Source organism: Apium graveolens, chromosome 6, assembly GCF_009905375.1.
Source record: "Apium graveolens cultivar Ventura chromosome 6, ASM990537v1, whole genome shotgun sequence".
Taxonomy (NCBI): Eukaryota; Viridiplantae; Streptophyta; class Magnoliopsida; order Apiales; family Apiaceae; genus Apium; species Apium graveolens.
Genome location: NC_133652.1, coordinates 289,739,697 through 289,763,838, shown reverse-complemented (window position 1 = coordinate 289,763,838; position 24,142 = coordinate 289,739,697). Strand labels below are relative to the sequence as shown.

Sequence of the window (24,142 nt, the reverse complement as noted above, 5' to 3'; positions counted from 1 at the left end):
AAATTTTGTCATCGTTAATGCACATGAAACTTCCTTATGGACACGCGTCGAACATTAAAAACTGTGTTTCCATGGAAGAATTAAAGATGTTTGGGATGAAGTCCCACTGGCTGCCACATCTTACTCCAACAACTGCTTCCTATTGTAATTCGTGCGGTACTTCCAAAAAAAGTCAGGGTCACCATAATTAGGTTGTGTTTCTTTTTTAATGCTTTGTGCAGCAAAGTTGTAGACGTATCGGAACTAGATAAATTGCAATCAGATGTAATAGTAACTTTGTGTGAGTTGGAAAAAATCTTTCCTGCATCATTTTTTGATATAATGATACATCTCATAGTGCACTAGGTTCGGGAATTACGGTTATGTGGACCGGTATTTTATAGATGGATGTATGCATTTGAGAGGTTTAATAAGGTGTTGAAGAGTTACGTACGCAACCGTTATTACCCCGAAGGCTGTATAGCTGAATGCTATCTGGGAGAAGAATTAGTATAATTCTGCCAAGAGTTTGTCAAGCAAGCTTGCACCACTGCTGGTCTTCGTAAAGATGAAGGCAAGTTAAGTGGTCCATTATCTGTTGTGACAATGAAATCAATCGAAGAAACAGAGCGGGATGAAGATCATTTACATGTTCTTCTAAACAACGTTGAAGTACAACCATATATTTTGTAAGAATTTATTAATTTTATGGTTGTTCAATTAATATATAAATTATATATTTACTGGCTAGTTATTGATTATATAATTTCTGTTAGAATGCATAAGGAATATCTAGAGGGAATCCATCAAGGAAAAAAGAAAAGTGTTCATTGGCTCTTGAGAGAGCACAATCGCCTTTTTGCCAATTGGTTTCTAGAAAAAGTTAGTATTTTTATAGTTTAATTTGTGCCTAATTTATTTGCTCCGTAGTAATATGGAATTTAGAAGTATTTTTGTTTCTGAAAATGTGTAGGTTAGTAGTGAAATGGAGGAGAATCCTGGAGGAGTTTCAGAGACAATAAGATGGATAGCCGGAAAACCATCATTTTCAGTTTTGACTTACGAAGCTTATCTAGTAGACGGGGTCCGATACTTTACAAAAGAGCGAGACGGTATGAGGGTTGTTCAAAATAGCGGAGTGTCTTTAGTTGCTAAAACTGTCCAAGTGTCTAGCGCTAAAATTTGAACCCTGTAGAAAGTGACTTGACATTTTACGGTGTTATCTTAGAAATATGGGAGCTAGATTATCATGCATTCAAAGCCCCGTTATTTTTATGTAATTGGGCAAATAATGATAAGGGAATTAAGGTTAATGATCTTAGGGTTCACACTTGTCGATCTAAGTCGACAAGGCCACAAGAGAGATAAATATGTGTCTATGGATCAAGTAAAGCAAGTTTATTATATTGAAGATCCGGTGGATGCCAAGTGGTCTATTGTATTAACCTCTACAACTCGAGACTACCAAGATGTGTATAACGACGATGATTTAGGAGACACGACCATGGAAAATCCCCCATTCTGCTGCCAAATTCCTATATGTGATGTCGATGAAGATGTTGAAAAAAATATTAGAGAAAATATTAAGGGCACTTGGGTTAAGAAGTGACAATATTATTTGCAGTCATGTATCTCCTTTTTTGTAACTATTTAACATTGTTTATGCCTAATGATATTATTTGAATTTTTGTATGTTTATGACTGTTTATGAATGCATATAGTCATCGTGTCTGACTGTTTATAACTGTTTATGTATGCATACTTTACTAGTTTAGTTATGACTGTTTATAACTATTTATATATGTTTGTGACTAATGAAATATATGTTTCATTTTCAGATTGAAAAAGATAAATGGCAAATAAAAAAAATATCTAAAGTACAAGACAAGTCAGATGAGGAGGTGGATAAAAGCTTGGAGCCGGAAACAGAACCTCAAGATAAAAATGTGGATTCTATGGAAGACACGAAGGCAACAGTCACTACTTCCGAAACTACAAAGAAAAGGTATGGATCTGCCCGAGGGGTTTCCGCTATGCACAAAGTGGTGGTGAGGAAGGCGCAGGGCAAGAAAGCAAAGGTGTCGTGCAATGCACATGGAGTTCCAGTCGGGAATGCAAGGCACAGTCTACAGTCCTACACCGGAATGTTGGCTAGGACGATGATTCCGATTGATCATCCTAACTGGTCAAAGGTACCCGAATAATTAAAGGAGAAAATATGGATCAATGTGAAGGTATATAAATAAGTAATTTCTTATACACTTTGTAAATTTTGTATTTTCTTGTACTCATGTAGAGCATAACATTGGTTTCAGGAGACATTTAAAGTCCCCAAGCAACTTCAGAAGGGGCTGATCAGGTCTGTAGGAGCAAAGTGGAGAAATCTTAAAGCAAATTTAACAAGGGATTATGTTAAGCCGTATCTTGTACAGAAGAAGAAACTACGAAAGCCTCCAGTGAAGTATGCTTTGGTTGGTAAAGAGGCTTGGAAAAATTTTGTTGCTGAAAGGACTACCTCGACATGGAAAGTATACGCGAAAGAGATCGTGTGTTTATATCTGTGTTTTATTTAAGTTGTGAACTGATATTTTTATGTATTACAAATATTTTAGGAAAAATAGCATGTTCATATTATTTAAAATGTTTGTTGTAGTCACATAGTGAAAAACAAATGGAGCGGGTGAGCAATAAAAAAAATATCCTCACCGCACATCTAGAAAGGGTTATGTTGGATTGTTGGAAGAAGAGGTAACCTCTGTTTAAGCATTGAACTTATATAGTTGCATTATACATATATTGTTGTTTTAATATTTTTTTAATTTTAATCAGCAAAAGAAAGGAACCTTGGCTCATGATGAAGAACCTGATCGGGCTCTTATGTGGCACAAGGCTCATAAGGGAAAACTTGATGATGAGGAGGTTGATCCAGAGCTAGCTGAAATAGGAAAAAGAATTGTGAGTATTTAACAAGCAACTTTAATTTTTTTAATTCAATTCAATTCAGTTCTAATTTTAATATTTTTATGAGGAGGTTAATTCAGTTCTGATTTATATGTTAACATTCTCATGACAGGAGAACTTACTGGAGCTGCAAAGTAAGGGGGAATTCATTCCTTCTGGGAGTCAAGATGTGTTAACTATGGCCTTGCAAACTCCCAAACATTCGGGGAGGGTTCGAGGAGTTGGAGGCTTTGTTAGCCCATCAATTTTCTTTAATTTGCCAAATGGAAAAGAAGTAGAATAACCAAAGCTAAGATGTTGGCCCAGGATTGTGAGAGGGATGCAGAGTTGGAGAAGGCCAGGCAAGAGATGGCGAAGGAAATGGAGAAGACAAGGCAGGAGTTGGCTGAACTGAAGGGCTTACTCAGTAAAGCAAATATTTCATTTCCTCTGGTTTCGGATAAAGCAAGTTGTGATGCTCAAATAGTTGATGATCAAATGGATCCTTTTTCCACCAGAGAACAAGGTAAAATAACAAGCACATTTATTTAATTTAGCTCGACATTATTCAAGCATTCGTCATAGTTACTCATTAAATATATAAATGTGTGTAGGCTGATCCACGAAAATATGAGTTGGTTGTGGGCACAATAGAAAATAAGGTGGCATTTGGCTTGTTGTTTGACGATGATGACATGAACAAATCAATTCACGGATTGCCAATGCAGCCTGGTTGTGCTCGTGTCTCAGTGGATGGGCCAATCCAAGGACAAGCCAAGATTCCTGTTCCAGTAGTCGGTGAGATTGAAACAGTAGAGCAGGCTGTTGGCTCCTACATCTCATGGCCCCGCGACTTAATCATATTCCCAGATGCCGCTGCTACCGCGGTATATATTTTTACATCTATGTTTTATTGGATCTCGCAATATTATATTAACTCTATATTTGTTTTAATAAATTTGATAATATTTTCAGAAAAGTAAAAGGAAAGGGAAGGATCCTTTAACTGATTTGCATAAGGTTCAGTCCTTATTTGAGAATATGGAAATCAATAAAAATGTTCTGAAGCGCTTTCGGTTGTTGTATAAACATGCAACGATATTCATGAAGTCCACTAGAAACTCCATTCAAATCCCGTGTGATGCGGAGGTGTTTGATGGTGAGAAAAGAATTTTCATTTTGCATGAAAATATAATTGCTTTGCTTGAGTTTAAAATGATTGGCCAAGAAGCAATTTCTGCATACATGGTGTGAGTAGTATAAATTTTTTAATTATTGTCTTGTCTTCTTGTTGATAATTTCTGCATTTATATTCTTGTCTTTTTATAATTTCATTTTATTTGCAATGCAGATACTTGCATTGCATGGTTTGTGAAAATGAAAATTTGGAGCAATTTGCTTTCTGGTGATCCCGGAGTCTCGTTTACCTTGAACAGCAATTTTGAAGATAATTTGGTTAGTCGATTTAAAGAGGGTAATCCTGATCGTCTCTTTTTTATGCCACATAATAGCAAGTACATAAAAAATGTCTCCAGATTTATTATAAATCGCTTTATTTATTTATTTATAAGCATGAAATTCAAAATGATATGATTCTGATATTAATTCTGTTTATTATAAATATTTATAAAAAATAGCTGCCATTGGATATTAGTTGTGATTTGGGCGGGCGAGGTTTTCATACTCAATCCTCTGCCTCGTTCAACTACCTTTCTCGAGTTGGAAAAAGCAATATCAAAGTATTAGCATTTAATTTCGAGTGATTATTTTCATTATTGATATATCAATCAATTTGTGTTATTGATACTGCTAAGATGATAGGGCTGTGATTGCGATCAATGTTCAGGACGGAAGGGGAAATAAAGCACCGACTATCAGATATATTACCGTTAGAACTAAGGGCATTAATTTACTTATTAGTCAGAGTTTTTTCGGTTAGATAGGGGCATTAATTTACTTATTAATTGGTCTGAGTTTTTTTGGTTAAATAGGGATGCCCCAAACAGCCCGGTGGAACTGAATGTAGCTATGTTGTTATGTGGTATATGAAAGAAATTGCCATGGATAATGAAATGACATTTGTCAAAAAGGTATATTTTTTTGCTTAATTCATTCTTGATATAATTGGTGTACATATAATTTGTGGTAGAATTCATTGTTAATAATTCCTGTGTGTTACACTTTTCAGTGGTCGACAAAGAATCGAAAGGTGACTGTTGCCAAGGCTGAGCTGGACGAGGTTCGATGTGAGAATCTTTGCCATATCGAGTCCTTCTTATAAAAAGGCCTAATCTGTAGCTCCTTTATGTAGACTGAATTTGTAAGAATTTGTAAGAGCTACTAGTGGCTTTTGTTGATAAATATAATGGGGGAACTTTAGTTGGTAAATTTCTGTTTGGGATGAACTATGTAAATGATCGATGGTGGATGTCTAGTACTTGCCTTTGCAGTTATGTAGTTTGTTTGGATTATGAAGTTTGGTTGGTGGTGGATATATGTACGTATTTGGTATAATCTATGGTAAATCAATGAATGTATGTTTGTTTTTGCGTTTGTTTTGGTTTGGTTAGTTTTGGAATGGTAAAATGGCAATTGGTATGTTTTTGGATGACTCTTGTTTGGGTTTTAGGCATTTGATTGAAACAGGGGATTCATGAAAAAAAATAAACAAACATCACTTCATGAACAAAATAACTGATTTAAAATATAGTCAAATAAGACATTTCATACAATAAACTGATGTCATAAGCAGGCACATATATCAGCTCACAAGAAATGACTGATGTAAAACAATATAATAGATATCACATTTTGAAAGAACTGATGTTAAAAACACACAAAGACATCGGTTTCATTAAAAAAAGAAAGGTACGACATCGCTTCTGATAAAAGACTGATGTAATATGTTAAGTTACACATCAGTTTAACAAGTTTTTCGATGTTAATGTATCATATTGCTTTATATGTGATAAGTTTAAAATGATATACATGACATATGAATGAATAACTGAAAACATAGTGAAGGTATACATTGAAGAAAAATATATCACATTGTTAAGAAAAACGATGTCTAAACTGTGTATAGACATCGGCTAATAAGCGATGTGTAATGCACCTACCTTTCTAATCGCATGCAAAGACATCGCTTGGATTTTAAATAGACATTGGCTAATAAGCGATGTCTATTGACAAATTTAAGTAGTGTCTCCCTTCTCTGATTGCGGAAATTTTCTGTTCTAGATGATCAGGAAGTGTGAGTAAAAACTTTAAATTCACTTCTTCAGATTCATAGTATTTGTCATGCAGCTGCAAATCATTTATCAGCTTATTAAACCTTTCAAACACATCAGTGATACTTTCTTTTGGTTTATCCATAAAACCCTCGTACTGTGAAATCAGTATCCTCCTTTGATTAGATCTAACTTCTTCAGTTCCTTCACCGAGTATTTTAATCTTTTCCCAGACCTGCTTAGCAGTGTCACAATTGACAATGTTATTATACATTATATTGTCAAGTGACTCTATTAAGATCAGCTGCAAGCCACTATCCAGGGAAACTTTTTCTTTCTCAGGCTCAGTGTACTTAGAAGGGTCTTTAGGAGCATAATGAGCTGGAATGACCATGTCTCCATCTGTAAATTCCCCAACTCTTACCATAGTAGTGAAAGGCCCATTTTTGAGAATCTGAATATATAATGGATTGGCCATCCTGATAAATAACAACATTTTCTTCTTTCATAAAGTGTAGCTAATTTTATCAAAAGTAGGGATTTTGATGCTACTGATTTTCTGTGTAATCATTCTTCCAAGATCTTGAATCTGTTTACTTTCATATCTTGCTCTAATACCAATTGTTAGATAGTGAATAACAGAGAGGGGGGTGAATGGGTTTTAGTGTTTTTCTACTTATCTTGAAGTGTTCAAGGTGGTGAACAAAGTAAATTAAATCTTGTAGTGAAATGTGTTAATACTGAAATTAAATAAGTAAAAATAGTGGACACAAATATTTCAAAACTCACTTAATTTTATATTAAAATTAAGAATGTTTTTATACAAAATTTCTAGGCTATTTGTTGATAAAGATTTTAGCTTCTTCCTTGAGAGAATACAAGATTTTTCTTATCTAAATTCTTACAGCTAACAAAGCATCCAGTGTTTACTTTATAGAACAGTAAATATTGGTTATTACACAGCATGCAACATCATGTACTAAACCGTATTTTTAGATAATCAAATCTTTCTATTTATGCCTTAGCGTGTCTTCGCTAATCTTGCACGCCTGTGACTTTACTTTTCCAGTTAATCTTGGCCTTTGCTCTTGAACTCTTTAAGCTGCTTCTGTAGACTTTTCAATCCAACTTGATTAGATTGTTTGTTGATTGATAATCTTGGATATTGAACTGGTCTACATTTTGTACATTGAGTTTTACCTCGAGATCTCCAGTTTGGCATTTAGAGAACTTGATATCTCGATAATTATATTGGCTTATCGAGATCTCTAATCACTCTATAGATGTTTTGACTTATCGAAGTCTCCAAGTTCTCTATAAGAGAATTTAGCTTGTCGAGATCTCTCATCTTCATGTCTTCACTTTGGCTTATCGATAACTCTGAGTTTTCAAGTGATATCTTGACTTGTCGATATCTCAGAGTTCTCTGGTGATATTTTGACTTATCGATATCTCAAAGTTCTCTAGTGACATTTTGACTTGTCGATATCTCAGAGTTCTCTAGTGACATTTTGACTTCTCGATATCTCAGAGTTCTCTAGTGACATTTTGACTTGTCGATATCTCTGAGTTCTCTAGTGACATTTTGACTTGTCGATGTCTCAAAGTTCTCTAGTAGCCTTTTTCTGACTTCTCGATAAGTCATTCTGGAGTTCTCGAATGACTTCTCTATAAAACTTAATATGTGACTTGTAGAGATATTGAATTATAATATTTTTCCCAAACAGATTTATTCAACTCCAAGCTTCTTCACAAATCTTTCGGGGCATGATCTTCTTAATCTTCTTCCAGATAGAATAGTTAGGCTTGATACTGTTTATAGAAAAAGACTTCAGTTTGCCCTTGAACATTTTTATAAACATAAGAATTACACTACATAATGCAAATATAGATTATCATACAACTTACTTAAGGTTTTCATATTGACTTAGTCTTTTTATTGTACAAGCATGTCTTGCACAACAAGTGTCTATTCAATATATGTCTTCAAACAATCTGACCATCCGTTCAGTCGGTTAAAACTATAAAAGAAATGTCCTAGTTGATTGGGTTTGAAAATAAACATTCATAAAAAAGGTAATTTCTGGGTATCTATATACACAATTATTCACTAAATATTTTGTATAACTTACTCAGAATAGAAATTATTTATTCACTAATTTAAAATAATTTGTAAATTATAATTTGTATAATATGTTGCTTTTATAATTCGATCTTATATCACTTGAATAATAAAATTTAAAATTATATCTAATGGTACTCATCAATTTGATCTGACGACTCTAGATTGAGTGACCAAGGATTAACAATAAAACTTTTAATGTTTCATCTTTAATATAATAGTATAAATAAGTGTGTATTCATAAAACATATTTGTGAGTTTATATAACTAACATTATGTTGACTTGTTAAGGAGTTATTTCAACACGTGTGTTTATGCATTATAATCACACACGTGTTAACAAAGTATATTAAGGAATTTGTTCACCGACTTTATAATTGTTTGGAACTTCCATGCTGACTTAAATTTTGCTCAACGTTTACCCTTTTTATAAGCCGAACCTTAAAATTGTGTTAATGTTCGACTCATTTATAAATCAATACAAACTCGATTCGAATTTCATTTTAATTCGAACCCCGAACTTGAGTGTTTACACTCATTTATACCCCTAATTGGAGAGGGAATAAAACTATATGAAAACCCTGTATTGCATGGACCAAAGAGTTGCCTTTTAGAGTTAACTTTTGGTTTAATTTTGAGAGAAAGGGAGAAAAGTTTACTGATCTAATTTCCGAAACCTAATTCTGACATCAAAAATCAGTCAAAAATACATGTATCGAAAGTTCTTATTTTGCCATATAATCCAATTTAATCGCTAGTGGACCCCTTTGTAGAGAACAAACAAAATATATTTTAAGGAAAGGAAAAATCAAGAATATATGCGACCTCGTATCATATACAATAATTATGACCAACACTCCTTCCAAAATTCTCATATAATTTCGGTAGTTGGGACAATCCAATGTCATTCTAAATTAATGACTCATTTTATCATAAATCTTATTAATTTTCTTAAAATTATGATAAATGATAATGTTAAGTTACTTGTACTTGTGTCTTTTAGGTGCTTGCACTGCGTACTTGTCATATATATCGTCGTTAAGTTGCTAGCACTTGTGACAGATGTTGTCACAAATATGTTACAATTCACAAACAAATTCACGAAATTTGTCATAAGTTGTGCCCTATTTTCTGAACCAATAGATCATGATTCTTGTTATTCTAATCATATTAGCCTAAAAAGCTTTTGAGGTTTTACTATACACATTGCACATTCAAATTTCTGCAAACCAAATTCACTCTAAAATTTTATATTTAGAACATAATTTAAGATTTTTGAAGATTATTTGAGCTACTTAAAGGACATGTATCAAGGAAACAGTTTGCATAATCGAATAAGCAGTTTCCAGAGAGATCACTTCTTAATTGTGTAACACCGATCTTGCTTTGTAGGTACGTAACGGCACAGTTTGAAGAATTAAGTTTTGAATTGCTAGTCACAAAATATGCACATGTTCATCTACTACATAGCAACAAACTCATGTATAAATATAACTACTCTATAATCACAAGATGAATCATGGCTTAACATTTATATTTTATGTAAATAAGAAATTATCATAACATCGCGAACATCTTACAATGGTAGTTTCTTGTTGTCGTTTATAATGTGCATACAGATATAAACACCGTATCTCCCTGTTGATGAAACTTTCCCAATCTTCTAAGTTCTTTTGTGGTGCCCCGGAAACTACACTTCCTACTGGGAGGAAGTTGTGGAGCTCTAACATCTTTCATGCAAACTGGAGACGCCAACTTTTTTGGTTGACCATCCGCTCAATATTGCCAATGCTGAAAAGTCGTTAATTATTCACAAAAGAGTTTCCTTCAATGAAAAGTTAGTACCCATAAAAGTATCGTAAGTATATACATCAATACTCCATAACTGATTCAACTCATCAATAAGTGGTCTCAAATAGATATTGATATCTCTTGTCAGACTCTTTTCTCCGGGAATGAGTAGAGTCATGAACATGTATAGGTCCTTCATGCACATGGAAGGTGGAAGATTATAGACAACCACAATAACCGGCCAAATTGAATAAATACTCAAATATTTATTGATATGTGATGAGAATCCATCAAAAGCAAGTCCAAGTCCAACATTGCAAGTGTTTTATTCACTTCTCTATCTGTTTCCATCATAATTTAATTAAAAATAAGATAATTTAATGATGTTTTTCAAAAAGATTTGGTTTTTAAGGATACCCAAGAAGCAAAAGTTGATGATTTTGCTAAGAGTGAGTGTTCTGGGGTTGGAGAATGTGGGGGTTTTAATGATACCCAAGAAGCAAAACTTGATGATTTTGATCAGAGTGAGTGTTCTGGGGTTGAACAATCTAAGGTTTTTAATGATACCCAAGAAGAAAAAGTTATTGATTTTGATCAGAGTGAAACTTGTAATGGAGAATTTGAAAATGAAGTTAAAGTGGCTATTTCAAGAAAATATGGTTTTGATGAGGGTTATTTAAGTGGTGGGGATGAATCGGTAGAGGAAGTAGTTGATCAGAATTTTGAGTTTTCAGGACTTGATCAAGGTGTCGATATGTTTGATAAATTGTGGCAGAGAAATGAAGATATGGATGATGAGGATGAGGAGACTGTTTGTTTTAATGAGGATGATGAAGTGGCAAGGATGAGGAAGAGGGGTGGGAGGATGATTGGGAGGGGGTTGAGAGAACTGAATTGGAAAAGCAGTTTGGTGCTGCGGTAGCATTTGTGAATTCGAAGAGTAATGCTGATCGATTCTTGGGTGTTGAGAGTAATGTGAAGATGCAATTGTATGGGCTTCATAAGGTTGCTATTGAAGGAATTTGTATGAAGCCGCAGCCAATGGCATTGAAGGTCTATTCTCGTGCTAAGTGGTACTATGCTTCTCCGGTACTCTTGTCATTATTTTTTTATCAAATTTGTTTAGACTGTATGTGATTTTGATGTGGCTGGTCTGAGCAACTCTTACCTAAAAGCTATATTTGCTCTTTTGTAGTCACGTAATGTTAAACTATCAGCAAACAAATTGATAAGAGGTGCATTGAGATTTTGTTAATGGTTAGGTGTATTTAGGTTCCAAAGGCTAGGTACGTGCTCGTTGTCTTTGATGTAATTCAGGACATTGTCTTTTTTTTTCTTATTTATAAATGTATATTCTCTAATTTCTTTCTTTCTTATATCACTGGTAAAACTTGGTGTCCCATTATCCATATCAGTTACTTGATGCAACTCAGTGAAATGAATCTACTCCTAAAGTGTCATCTGAAAGACTGAAATTAAGTTCTACAATGTGGCATATATTAGTCAGAATTATTAACCAATTGTTGTTTCTACCAATAGACACAGTTATAGTGTAAGATATAATTTAGGGCCTAATTCTGTATACACAAAATTTGCACTCACATTTGGTCCAGGTTATAAACTCGTTCTCAGTAATCTTATTTTTCATATGACACAATAGTATATTTTAATGAAAATAATACTTTTTTTAAAATCGTATAATTATTATAATTTTTTTATTATAATCATAACATAAGTATCGTGTGCAATAAGCTGGGTTGGGTTTTCTGAGTAGAATTTAAAATTTTTGACATGGCTCTTATTCTATTATGATTTTAAAAAATTATTTAAATAAATTAACTAGGCCAACACGGGTTATAAACTAGTATGAATGAATAAATGAAACTAAGGAAATCGATGTTTAATATATAATTTTACATCACCTAAATGAAAATATTCGATGTCTATGTGGAAAAAAATATAGCTCATTATATGTTTAATCTATTTTCATAGGAGTAATTTATTTATTAAATTATTTATTTTAACATTTTTTGTAAAAAAACAATGCATAGACATCAGTTTTTTTGAGGACATCGGGTTATGGCCGATGTCTAGTATAGACATCACCCACTCAACATCGATTCCCAAATAGCATAGACATCGTCGATGTCTATGGATATTTTTCTTGTAGTGTAACAAAAATGGGTGAAACCAAAACTAATACTTGTGTACCATGTAAAGAGGAGTTTCGCTTATTAATAAAGTTTATTAATATGGAAAAAGAAGATTAAAAGTACATTGATATTTCATACTGTTAATAGTTTAGTATATAATGATATTATATTATTGTATAGATTCATTAGTATAATAGTTTATTATAATAGTTTCATTATTAGGATATTTTTCTTTATTATTGTTTGGTTGTTTGCAATAAAGAACAAGTCATATCATAATAAAAATCATATTTTTCTCTCTCCTCCCCATGCTTTGTCATGGTATCAAGAGTTATGAATTGATCTGGGAGAGGTTGATGATGAGTTATATTGGATTGCTTTCCACATGTTGGGTTTAAAACATATGTTCTAATTATTATTTCTTCTTGTCTTCTTTTTATTCAAATCGGTTATTTTTTCTTTTTCTTGGATATTATGAGTTTTAATCATGATTATTGCTCTAATTTTGGTTGAAGTTATTTTTTACTTGTTTTGGTTGTGACTATCATACGACTTTTCCTCATGTATTGGTTGGAACTCTCATACAATTTTTCTGTTGGTTTTGGTTGGAACTCTCATACAACTTTTCTGCTGGTTTTGGTTGAAACTCTTATATTATTTTTATGTTGGCTTTGGTTGAGACTCTAATACACACTCTCTATTTGATGATATTGGCTCTTTGATAATATTTTCTTCTTCTTTTCCTCTCATCTTCCTTTCCTTTTCTTGTGTTGATGATAGGTGTAGCCCTAGGAAACTCTGTATACTTCTCCTCCTTTTATTTTATTTTATCTGGTGTTCTAAGCACATTGGGCCTTTGCGGGATCGGTGTAGGTTGTTCGGTGCTCTAGACATATTTTTTTAGTATATTTGGTACTATACTGTAGGCACACTGGCCCTTTACGGGATTTGATTAGATTTGGATACAATTAGAATTGGGATACAATTTTTATTTGGTTGAGGATTGGATACAGCTTGTTGACATAGATTCAGTGATTTGAAATTTATTTTGAGTTGATTATGGAGTTTGGTTTTAGATATGGATTTAGTTTCACATGCAGTTTTGGTATTATTTTTTATGGTTACAGATTTATTGTTTTGGTGATTTGATTGCTCTGTTTTATTTTAGGTTGCTGCGTCTTTGAACGATTTCTCTTTTGTTGTTATTGCATTCTCTTTTGTTATTGTGTCTTTGGATTCGTTTGGAAGTTTTTGGTTTGTTTAGATATAGAACCTTGTGTTTGGATTTGTTTGGATGCTCTTGAATTTGATGTTGTAATTTTGGATTTGTTTGATTACGTGGCTCCGTCTCTTGATTGACAAACTCCTGATTCAGCATTGTCAGTTTGAAGGGGGTGTTAACATATATAATGATATTATATTATTGGATAGTTTCATTATTATAATAGTTTCCTTGTTAAGATATTTTTCTCTATTATGTTTAGTTGTCGGCTATACAACTCCCTCCTCTATCGTAATTGAGAACATGTATTATAATGAAATCCTAATTTTCTCTCTTCTCTCTATTCCTTTATTATGTTTATTTATTGGCTATAAAAACCCCTCTTCTATTATAATTTAGAACAATATCTACTATATAATAAAATCTTAATTTTCTCTATTCTTTCCATACTTTATCACATATTTGTGAAAAACTAATAATATAATTTTCTCACTTTAAAATGCAAACTTCAGTAATATTGTTAGAAGTAAAATGCAAACTTTAAAGTTTTTTGGACAAAAACATGCACAAAATTTCCGTGAACAACAGGGTGGAACAACTATGGCAAACTAGCCTGAAATCTTACAAAAAAGAAAGAAAGAAACACCAATGAAAATGATATGAAAAGTGGAACCCAAAGGGGTTATGTAGAACAATTTAACCTATTGAGCTCATTCAAAATGCAGTTGTCATTTAATCAAATAAAAATGTTCATTCAAATACTAGCACATGAGTTTCAAGTGGCCTTATGTTTTCTTCAGGGGTAATTTACCAATGAAGTCGTTGTTTAGACTTCCCAAGTAGAGATTATCCCAAACTCCAAAGCAGACGTCCCAAACGACATAATTTTCCCACTATGATCACCCAGCATTTTCATTATCTTTCCATCATCCCCCACATTCACCACGATGTTTCATTATCATTAGGAAATGTTTGATTGTGCTGGAAGTGCAGAAGGAAGCAGAAGTGGAACCAAGGAAGACTCCTGTTGAGCACACTCTTTTTAAGGGTAATACATGAGAGAAACAGATCTATCCTCCATCTCCTTTTCCTAAGAGGTTGCAGAAGAAAAAGCTGGATAAGCAGTTTTAGAAGTTTCTGGAGGTGTTCAAGAAACTTCACATCAACATAACTTTCGCTGAAGCTCTTGAACAAATGCCTAGTTATGCGAAGTTTATAAGAGGTATTCTCTCTCGGAAGGTGGATCTTGATGATTTAGAGACGGGTACTCTCACGGAGGAATGTAGTGATGTGCTGGAACAGAAGTTGCCTCCGAAACTTAAAGATCCTGGAAGATTCACTATTTCATGCACCATTGAAAAAGTGTCTTTTGACAAATGCTAATGTGACTTGAGAGCTAGCATCAATCTGATGCCTTTGTCAATCTTCAAGAATTTGGACTTACCGGATCCAAAGCCTACTTATATGACTTTGTAGTTGGTCGATCGTTCTATTACTTGTCCACGAGGCATTGTTGAGGATGTTCTGTTCAAGGTGGATAAACTCATATTTCCTGTTGATTTTTTAATTCTTGATTTCGAGGAGGATAAGATGATTCCCATAATCTTGGGAAGACCTTTCTTGGTGATTGGCTAAACCTTGATTGATGTGCAGAAATGTGAGCTCACCATGCGAGTGCTGGATCAGGATGTAACTTTTAATGTGTTCAATGCAATAAAATTCCCTACGGAAAATGAGGAGTATTTTAAGGCGGAGATGGTCGATTCTGTAGTTACGTCTGAACTTGATCGATTGCTAAGGTCCAATGCCTTAGAAAATGCCTTGTTGGGGAATTTCGATAGTGAAGATGACGAAGGTGATGAGCATTTGCAATATCTGAATGCTTCTCCATGGAAGAGGAAGATGGATATGCCTTTTGAGTCTCTTGGAATGGAGGAGCTGAACAAACACTACAAGAAACAGGTCAAAAGACATCAGTTATAAACGGATGTTAAAAGTTTTTAAAAGCGATGTCCTTGCATGTGTAGAGAAAGGTCTAGAGTTTTAGACATCGGTTTTAGACCGATATCTAAGATACTAGTAGACAACAGTTCTAACTTAGAAGCTGATGTCTTTTTTCTAATATATTACATTTTAACACATGATCACAAGTTCAAAGATAATTTATCTTTTAAATTCTATCAATTTAAGCATGTGATACACAAAGAAAAAAAAAAGAAAAAGACAACGTTTATGAAAATTAGGACATTGTAAATAAGTACTTTTAACATAGATTATTTCATGAACTGATGTAAATTATAATATTAGACATCAGTTATGTAAACTTGTATTTAAAATAACTTTTGACCTGTAGTGAAAGATGTAATTTAACATCAGTCATCTAAAACTAAACTGAGTTGCTATGTAATAAGCTAATATCAAATCTACATGGGACATCAGTTATTTGTTAAGTTTGATTAGTATATGAATCCTGTTCTTACATAAATATAAACCAAAATTATATTACAATAGCCAATTTTATTTTCATCAACAAACATCTGATACCACCAGTTTTTTAACATCCTATATTACCAGTTTTTTAACATCCAAACATCCAATATATTAGCACCAGTTTACATCCAAACATCCACCAAAATACAAACATCAACATTATGACCATAATTACGCTTAATTGGATTTTACTAATATACAAACATTGTGACTTAAGCATAGAAAATAAGCAGGCTTCTCTTCCCTATCTTCAGCCTCAGCAAATACCCATCTGCCAAAATTTCCTCACCATCAAATCTCAATGAATTTAAAATCACAAAAAGGTCCTTACAAAGTGAAGGAAGCAGATATTTCAGAGTAGATGGCATATGTGATCTCACCTACAAAACTGGATGCAGTTAATAAAAAATTCGGCAAGGGCAGAATGGGGAAATACAAGTTACGGGGCTCAGCATATGAACAAACATTACTTGTTTATGAATTTAAGGCATCTAACGCAGCCTTTGAAAATAAATGAGGAGCTTTATATCTTTCATAGAATGAACAATTTCTTTGACTTGAAGTATATACACGTCATAAACAAGGTTTTATAAGAAAAAGGAATTCACAGGTTGATGCACACAATAGAAACCAATATTTTTCTAGTACAGACCAAGAGAAACAATTTTACCAACAGAATAACATGTCAGTCAGAAAGACCAAACTCATGCTTAATACATTCCTATTAAGGTCATATAATTAAAACATTTAATTGCTTAAATATGTTACTTGATTACACAGAAATGCAAGTCAAGTGAGCAACAACGTGTGTGCCTTTTTCTTTCTGAATATATACTTCTCCCTTGCTCCAAAATACTGGTTTTGTGTATGGTAACAAAATTAAAATCACCGTTCAATTTGTAGCAATACTGCAATAGCAGAGTACATACCTGACACCAAATGACATCCCAGGCCATAAGGTTTGCTACTCCAAGAGAAAACTTATCAAAAGATTTTGCAGCATCAGCTACAAGAACTGGACATCTCCCTGTGCGGAACTGGTTCAACACATAGTCCCTCTCGCCCTGATATTTGTCCCCATAGATAGCTGCAGTTCCAAATTGCCGGCTTAGGCTTTGCGTCAGATGATCACACATCTTCTTGGTAAAGCAAAATATTATAATTTTCGATCCTGGTTCTTGAGGTATCACTATCTGCTCTACCCGCCTTTGTTTTTCCATCGGTGAGACAATCTTCACATTCTGTGAGACAAACTTATTAATCATACTTCCATTAAAATGAATACATAAAAAATGTCAGGAAATAATCAGAAGGAAAGATATGTCATACCTGGGTGATAGACTTATTTGCAAAAAGTTCATTAACATTTCCAATATTAACTTGGACCGGACTAACTAATAAATCAGCAGCAATTTTCTGGACTTCTTTTGGCCATGTTGCAGTGTACAAGAGTGTCTGTCGGTGATCTGGGACCTCCTTCACAATCTTTCTAATCTGTGGTTCAACATGTCCAGCATGCGGTCCGCTTCATCCAGAACTAAGTATGAAACTTGACTGAGACTCACCCTTCTCATTTCAAGGATATCATTCAAACGGCCAGGAGTGGCAACAACAATGTCCACCCCTCTACTCAAGTCTCTTAGCTGTTGGCCCTTTGGGGCTCCTCCATACAAACACTTTGTCCAGGAAAATAAAAAAAAAATTATCAACAGAAATCATTGCACACAAGCTAGCTTCTGTTCATATCATATGTTGACACATGCAAGTTATTAATGTGGAATTTATGTTAAAAAGAAAATCTATATAAGAAAATTCATTGGTGTGAGCACAAATAGCATACAACTAACTCATCCGCTGATTTTAATTTCAAAATCATTTATTGTTAATAAATACCAGGCTCTTTATAGACCATCTCACATCTCAGATTAATGTGCATTACAATTTATGACCAGCATAAAACTGCATACCGTTCAAGATATTCTTGCTGATCTCCCAAACTTCACAGCTTCATCTTGAATTTGTGTTTCCAACTCTCTTGTTGGTGACAAAACCAACACGGTTGGGCCCATTAGAGGATTCTTACAGATAAGATGTGCTTATCCAAACAGATTGCTTTTGGGAATAAGACATTGCAGGTACATAGCCCGGAAAATTGCCCTTAATTGATACCACATCTGGTCTGCTAGTATCTCCTTGATGATCAGGCAATTTCCCCTGTATATAGATGGCATAATCTAGTAAACCAGATATTTAAGAAACACATATACAAATATATACACAGAAATAAATTTCATAATTAACCTTCTCCTTCTCCATGTCTTCTTTGTTGCTCAACATTCCCCGAAATTTATGTGTGCAAATTTCCCTTCAATATAAGTATTTAAATTACAGTATAATTGAGCCTTTTACCATTTACAAAAGAAGTTTAGAAAGTGTTTCAAAACTTGGTTACTTTTCAAACACATTGAGCTGCACCATAGAACTTGCCTGTGTACTGCTGGAAACAGGACATAGAAGGGCACTCACATTAGCAACCCTCTCTCTTGCACTAGCCATTGTTGGGAGACGAGATCCCAAAGCAGTTGTAGAGCGATAAAAAACATTTAGAACTCTTGTATGCTTAATTTGATCCAACAGATTGTTATACCAAGACGATGATGTGACCTGATGATATGAAACTAAACAATTAATCTCTTTTGGGCAGAGAAACATGTGTACATTTTGCATGATCTGGAAGAAAATACTCACTCTGAAGTCTGACATACTCCAAGAAACAGTTTGTTGGTACATATGTAAAAGAAAAAATGTAGATAGTGCTAATATATAACCATTATGTATACATTAAATAGATTACAAAAACTTCCAATATTAAAAACTAGTGGTTTAAAATTTAACATAAGCTCATATGGATTGTGATAGAGAGGAAGCACTATATGCAGATATCGTATTTACAGGGTGATAAACTATCATACCTCTGAGTGAAGATCATCTATTAAAGCCGTTGAGAATGTTGGAACTAGATCAGAACCATTAATAATAGTGGAAATAAAATGCTTCCCTAATTCTGCTAATTCCCATGTCATACAAGTAGCTGCAGAAAGGAAAATTTTCAATTGAAGTAATGAAAGAAAATAGCTAACAAGGAGGCAAATTCTCATAAACATTGTCCAAAGCTCTTAGCACAAGGTAAATAAATTTCTTTTGAGCAAACAAACAAAGACACTTCTGAATAATCAGTCTGTTGTTTATACTAGTAGTGTCATTATGTGACAAAAGGATGCATCCTTCAACCACCAACATATCAGAATTTAAATATAAACAAACACATACAACACATATCTCTCCTAGACCTATACCAAACACTCTTAAACATACTTATATATAAATTTGGACATACAAATACACATGTACATACATCCTGGGAAATAATCAAAAAAGTTGTAAATCCAAACCAAATACCTTTGTAAAAAAATCTGAAATCGAAGAACTCCAACCTCGAACTCCAAAATCGAAGCAAACAAACACGAACTCGAATCTGGATGAACTCTGAGGTGTAAATTGGAGATCTATAAAACCAAAGAACATTAATCATTAAAACGCCATACTCTGGAATAGCTGAAGAGACAAAATAAAATGAAAAAACTAAGGTTAATTCGAGCCAACACCAAATTCAGTTTGAACTTAACTAAAATTAGGGTTTATATATTCTTTGAATAACGGTTGTATAGTGCAATTAGGTAAAAATTATGGTTAAAGCTTGAAGAGGGATAGAAGAGAGAGAGAGAGTGAGAGAGAGGGAAAGAGAGAATGAGAGAGAGAGAGAGAGACAAGTGAGAGAGAAAGAGAGCGCAGGTCAAGGAGAAGGGGGAAAGGAGGAACATAATTGGGGATAAGGGGAAATTAGAATTTTGGTTTTGGGGGAATTTTTATTTTAGCAAACGAGGTAGAATATCTCGAAAAGAGCATATGCACCGCCCGTTTTTTTAGTTGATTCAGCTGCATTATTAATGGGCAGGAAAAAAAAAAGCATGCACCGGTCCATTTTTAAGGCCATCAATTATTAAAGTTTCAGCAATTCAGCGACTTGAAGTTTGATTTTCAAAGGAGTTGATAACGGGCATCAATTTGATAGGGCCCACAATTTTATTACTTTTCATGTATTGCAACAGCTCATGTACTGTATAACAGTCTAATTTATATGTACTGTATAACAGCTATAATATATAAAACGGTCATATTTCTATTTATAAATATCAGATTTTTGTTTTCATTTCTCACATAAAATTTTACAATACCTACATTCTTACCTTCTCTACATTCTTACCTTCTCAATCTCATTTTTTTTCTTTCATATATATATATATAATGGGTACTAATTGGCTCCCTTCCGAAGAATTACAATTATGTGTTTCGTGGGCTCGACAATCTGTTGATCCGATCACCGGTCGATATTCGAACAAAAATAAATTATGGGGACGAATTCACGACGATTATGCAAAAAATTGGTGTGGCACTCTAGAGAATCCTCATGCCGAACCTCGTTAAAAAGTTGCTCTTGACTCGCATTGGACACCATTGAAGAGAGCACTAAAAAAATGGCAATGTGCAAAAAATCAAACTAGTAGATATAGTGCAAGCGGAACCAATTTGGTAGATGAGGTAAATTATAATTATATATATATTAAATACGCTTTTATATTATGTATGTGATAACTTAGTATCCAAAATTTGTTATTTTTTTAGATAACTCAGGCTCAAGGACTATATTTTAAGGAAATGAATAAGACATTTGACAAATGGGAATGTTATGAAGCAGTTGCGGCACATCCTCAATTTATAGACGTTCCCACTACTTCTCCTCCATTTCAACGAAATTTTCCAACACAAATGGACTCACCACCAATCAATTTGAATAGTGATGATTGCGTTGATGAAGAAGGTTTCACGTCTCCAGAGTCTAATCGAGAAACAAAAAGTCCTTCTAGTCCAGTTAGACCGATGGGAGTAAAGGCGTCCAAACATGCAAAAAAGAAAGGAAAGCAACGTATGACCGAAAAAGAAGAGATGTCTATAGATATTTTCAATAATATGCAATGTCACCAAAAACAACTAGTGGAGGCCAACATCAAAAGAGACGAGGAAACCCTTCAAATGTCGAGAGAGATGTTAGAACTTGAGAAATGAAAAGAAGCAAGGCAGGCAAGACTTGATGCACTTGAGGAACGGAAAGAAGCAAGATTGGTAAAACACGAGGCTATTGAAGAATTAAGGGAGCAAACAAAGATCATGACAATGGATACTAGCCAAATGACCCCTAATACGAAAAAATGGTTTAAAAGAAAGAAGGCTGAGATCATGGAACAAGTGAATGAGACTACTATTGGCAGTGCTTATGTTCCTCGCTTTGATGATGATTTTTATGATTAGATTTAGCTATTATGTTTTTAATTCATTTATGTTCTATGTTTTTTAATTTTAATTTTGTTTGCTACTTTTGAATTCAATAAAATAAATTTATTTAAATTATCAAGTCGTACATTTTAAGAGATAATAAATTAAAAACTATTGATTAGCTTCTATTGCCCAGTTGTGCTCCACCAAATCATTTTGAAGCATTGTATGGATATAAGCTGATTCCAAGTTCTCAATACGATCTCAAAATGCTTGTTGATTTCTTCCATTTCTTTGTACTGGTGCAAAAGGAATTCGAACTCCATTACTATCTACTGGCCCATCATAAACTTGTGATGCTAATGGATTCATTAAATCTTCTTCTACCGGCTCTACAAAATCATCTTCCACGAATTCATCCTCGACTATCATGTTATGCAATATGATGCAAGTCATCATGATGCTTCTAAGTGTGGAACGCTTATGCATCCGAGCACCATGACGAAGAATAGCCCATCGAGATTGCAAGATACCAAAACACCTCTCCACATCTTTGCGATATGCCTCCTGTTTCTTAGCAAATAATTTTTGTGATTGAGTGGCAGGATTTGATATTGTTTTTACAAATGTTGAATACCTCGGATCCAAGTGTCATAAGAAGCGACTACCTCTAGAATAATAGTAGGTCGTCCTTTTCGACCACTATAAGCCCCTCCCCACCCGCTTGGACAATTCTTCCACTCCCAGTGCATACAATCGATACTTCCAATCATACCTGGAAATCCTCTTTGTTCGCCCCTTGTTAGAAGCCTTCGTAAATCTGTTGGTGTCGGAGCACGAAGGTACTCTTGACCAAAGAGCCCTTCCACTTGTTGACAGAATTTTTTCATACACTCAAGTGTGGTTGATTCTCCCATTCGACATATTTCGGCACACTGATCAGCTGTTGCACCGTAAGCTAGCATTCGTAGTGCAACAGTCATTTTTTGTTGTGGTAGCAACCCCAATAATCCAATTGCATCTGTTTTTTGATGCCAATAGGAATCTTGAGTGCAAAGAGTTGTCATGATGCGATTAAAAACATGAGGGCGCATTCTATACCTTCGACGAAAATCATCTTCATTGAATATTGGACGATCAACGAAATAATCTTCCATGAGATTTTTTCCTCTCGATAGCCTTTCTCTGGGATGATTAGAAGATTTTCCAGGTCGTGAGCCCCGTCCTTGTTGTTCATCTGGAATATTGATGAACTCCATCATCATCGCCAATTCAGTCACCATGGTATTCATAATTTCAGTCTCTTCTTGACTGTGTTGTTGCCTCTGACTCAATAATCTTTTTAATGAATTCATTATTGCAAAGATTTGTAGTGATTTTGAGATGACTATAATATGAAGATCATGATATTATTTATAGACAATTTTCAATCTATAAATCTAGATCAAGACACGTGTCATAATGTGATTCAACGAAAATCTTATCAAAAATTTAAATTTATCCACAATCTTATCAAAAATCTAAAATTATCCAACAATATATTATTGGATATTATTTGTGGGACCATTAAATAATAGAGATGAAATTAAATTTATGATATATAGTATAATTATTTATTTAATGAATAGTAATTGATGAATTGATGGAGTTATGTGGGTGTATAAAAACTAAGGAAAAAAGTGAATTTAGCATGAATAGTAACCAACTCCATTAATTCAATTGATGAATTGATGAATTGATGCCCCCGATGGCTGCATATGCTCTAATAATGATAATTGTACAAAGTCGTTTTTTTCATTTTAAAAAAAATAAGATTAGACAACGGTGACAATTTAAACCGATGTAATCATTTTTGTTTAATTTTTAAAAATAAAGATTAGACAACTGTAATATTCTAAATCGATGTCTAGATACACTTTAACATCGTCTTAAAATGAAGCGATGTTAAAAAACCTTTTAACATCGGTGGCTTTTGCAACCGTTGTTAAAAGGGTGATGTCTTTTACCCTGTTTCTTGTAGTGAAATCTCCTAAGCGCCTCTAGCCATCTATTTAGGAAGCTTCTACTCTTAAGTTTAATTCTTTACATGAATATTTGAGGTATGTGTTTTTAGGTGATGCATCTACTTTGCATGTTATTATTGCATCTTACCTTTCACGTAGTGATGAGGAAAAACTCTTCAGAATTCTAAGAAAATTCAAATCTGGAATTGGATGGACTATAGCAGATATCAAGGGAATCAGCCCTTCTTATTGCATGCATACAATTCTATAGCACATACAATGCATACAATGAGTTTATTCCTACACGAACAATCACAGGATGGAGAGTTTGCATGAATTATATAAAGCTGAACAAAGCTACCAGGAAAGATCACTTCCCTCTTCCTTTCATTGATCAGATGCTTGATAGATTTGTTGGGCATGATTACTACTATCTTTTGGATGGCTATTCAGGATATAATCAGATTTGTATCGCTCCAGAAGATCAGGAGAAGAATACATTCACATGTCCTTTTGGTACTTTTGTATTCCGGAGAGTTTCTTTTGGGCTATGTGGTGCACCAACCACTTTTTCAGAGATGCATGATGGTTATCTTCTCTGATATGATTGGTAATAATGCAGAAGTGTTTATGGTCAACTTCTCGGTATTTGGAACTTCTTTGATGAATGCTTGCACAATCTTGGGTTAGTGATGTAAAGGTGCGTTGAGACCAATTTGGTTCTCAACTGGGAGAAATGTCATTTTATGGTGCGTCAAGGCATCATTCTTGGTCACAAGGTTTCTAGTAAGGGTCTTGAGGTGGACAAAGCCAAGGTGGAG

General features: G+C 33.9%; 1 protein-coding gene and 1 pseudogene across 1 annotated transcript; both read right to left on the bottom strand.

Moving 5' to 3' along the window:
* Positions 1 to 15,897: 15,897 nt before the first annotated feature.
* On the bottom strand, positions 15,898 to 19,837 carry LOC141668163 (DEAD-box ATP-dependent RNA helicase 14-like; annotated as a pseudogene).
* A 1,745-nt stretch (positions 19,838 to 21,582) lies between these two features.
* LOC141666192 (uncharacterized) lies at positions 21,583 to 22,601 on the bottom strand. The gene is made up of 2 exons (XM_074472187.1): positions 21,987 to 22,601; positions 21,583 to 21,885 (listed from the first exon to the last, which is right to left on the bottom strand). The coding sequence occupies exons 1-2, from the start codon at positions 22,599 to 22,601 to the stop codon at positions 21,583 to 21,585; spliced, it is 918 nt and encodes a 305-aa protein (XP_074328288.1).
* Positions 22,602 to 24,142: the final 1,541 nt, after the last annotated feature.

Bases quoted from the DNA above. Each gene is read 5' to 3' on its own strand.
- LOC141666192 (XM_074472187.1), bottom strand. From the start codon at position 22,601: ATGGTGACTGAATTGGCGATGATGATGGAGTTCATCAATATTCCAGAT. The intron at 21,886-21,986 runs GTAGTCGCTTCT...GCTAAGAAACAG, and splicing joins GACCTACTATTATTCTAGAG to GAGGCATATCGCAAAGATGT.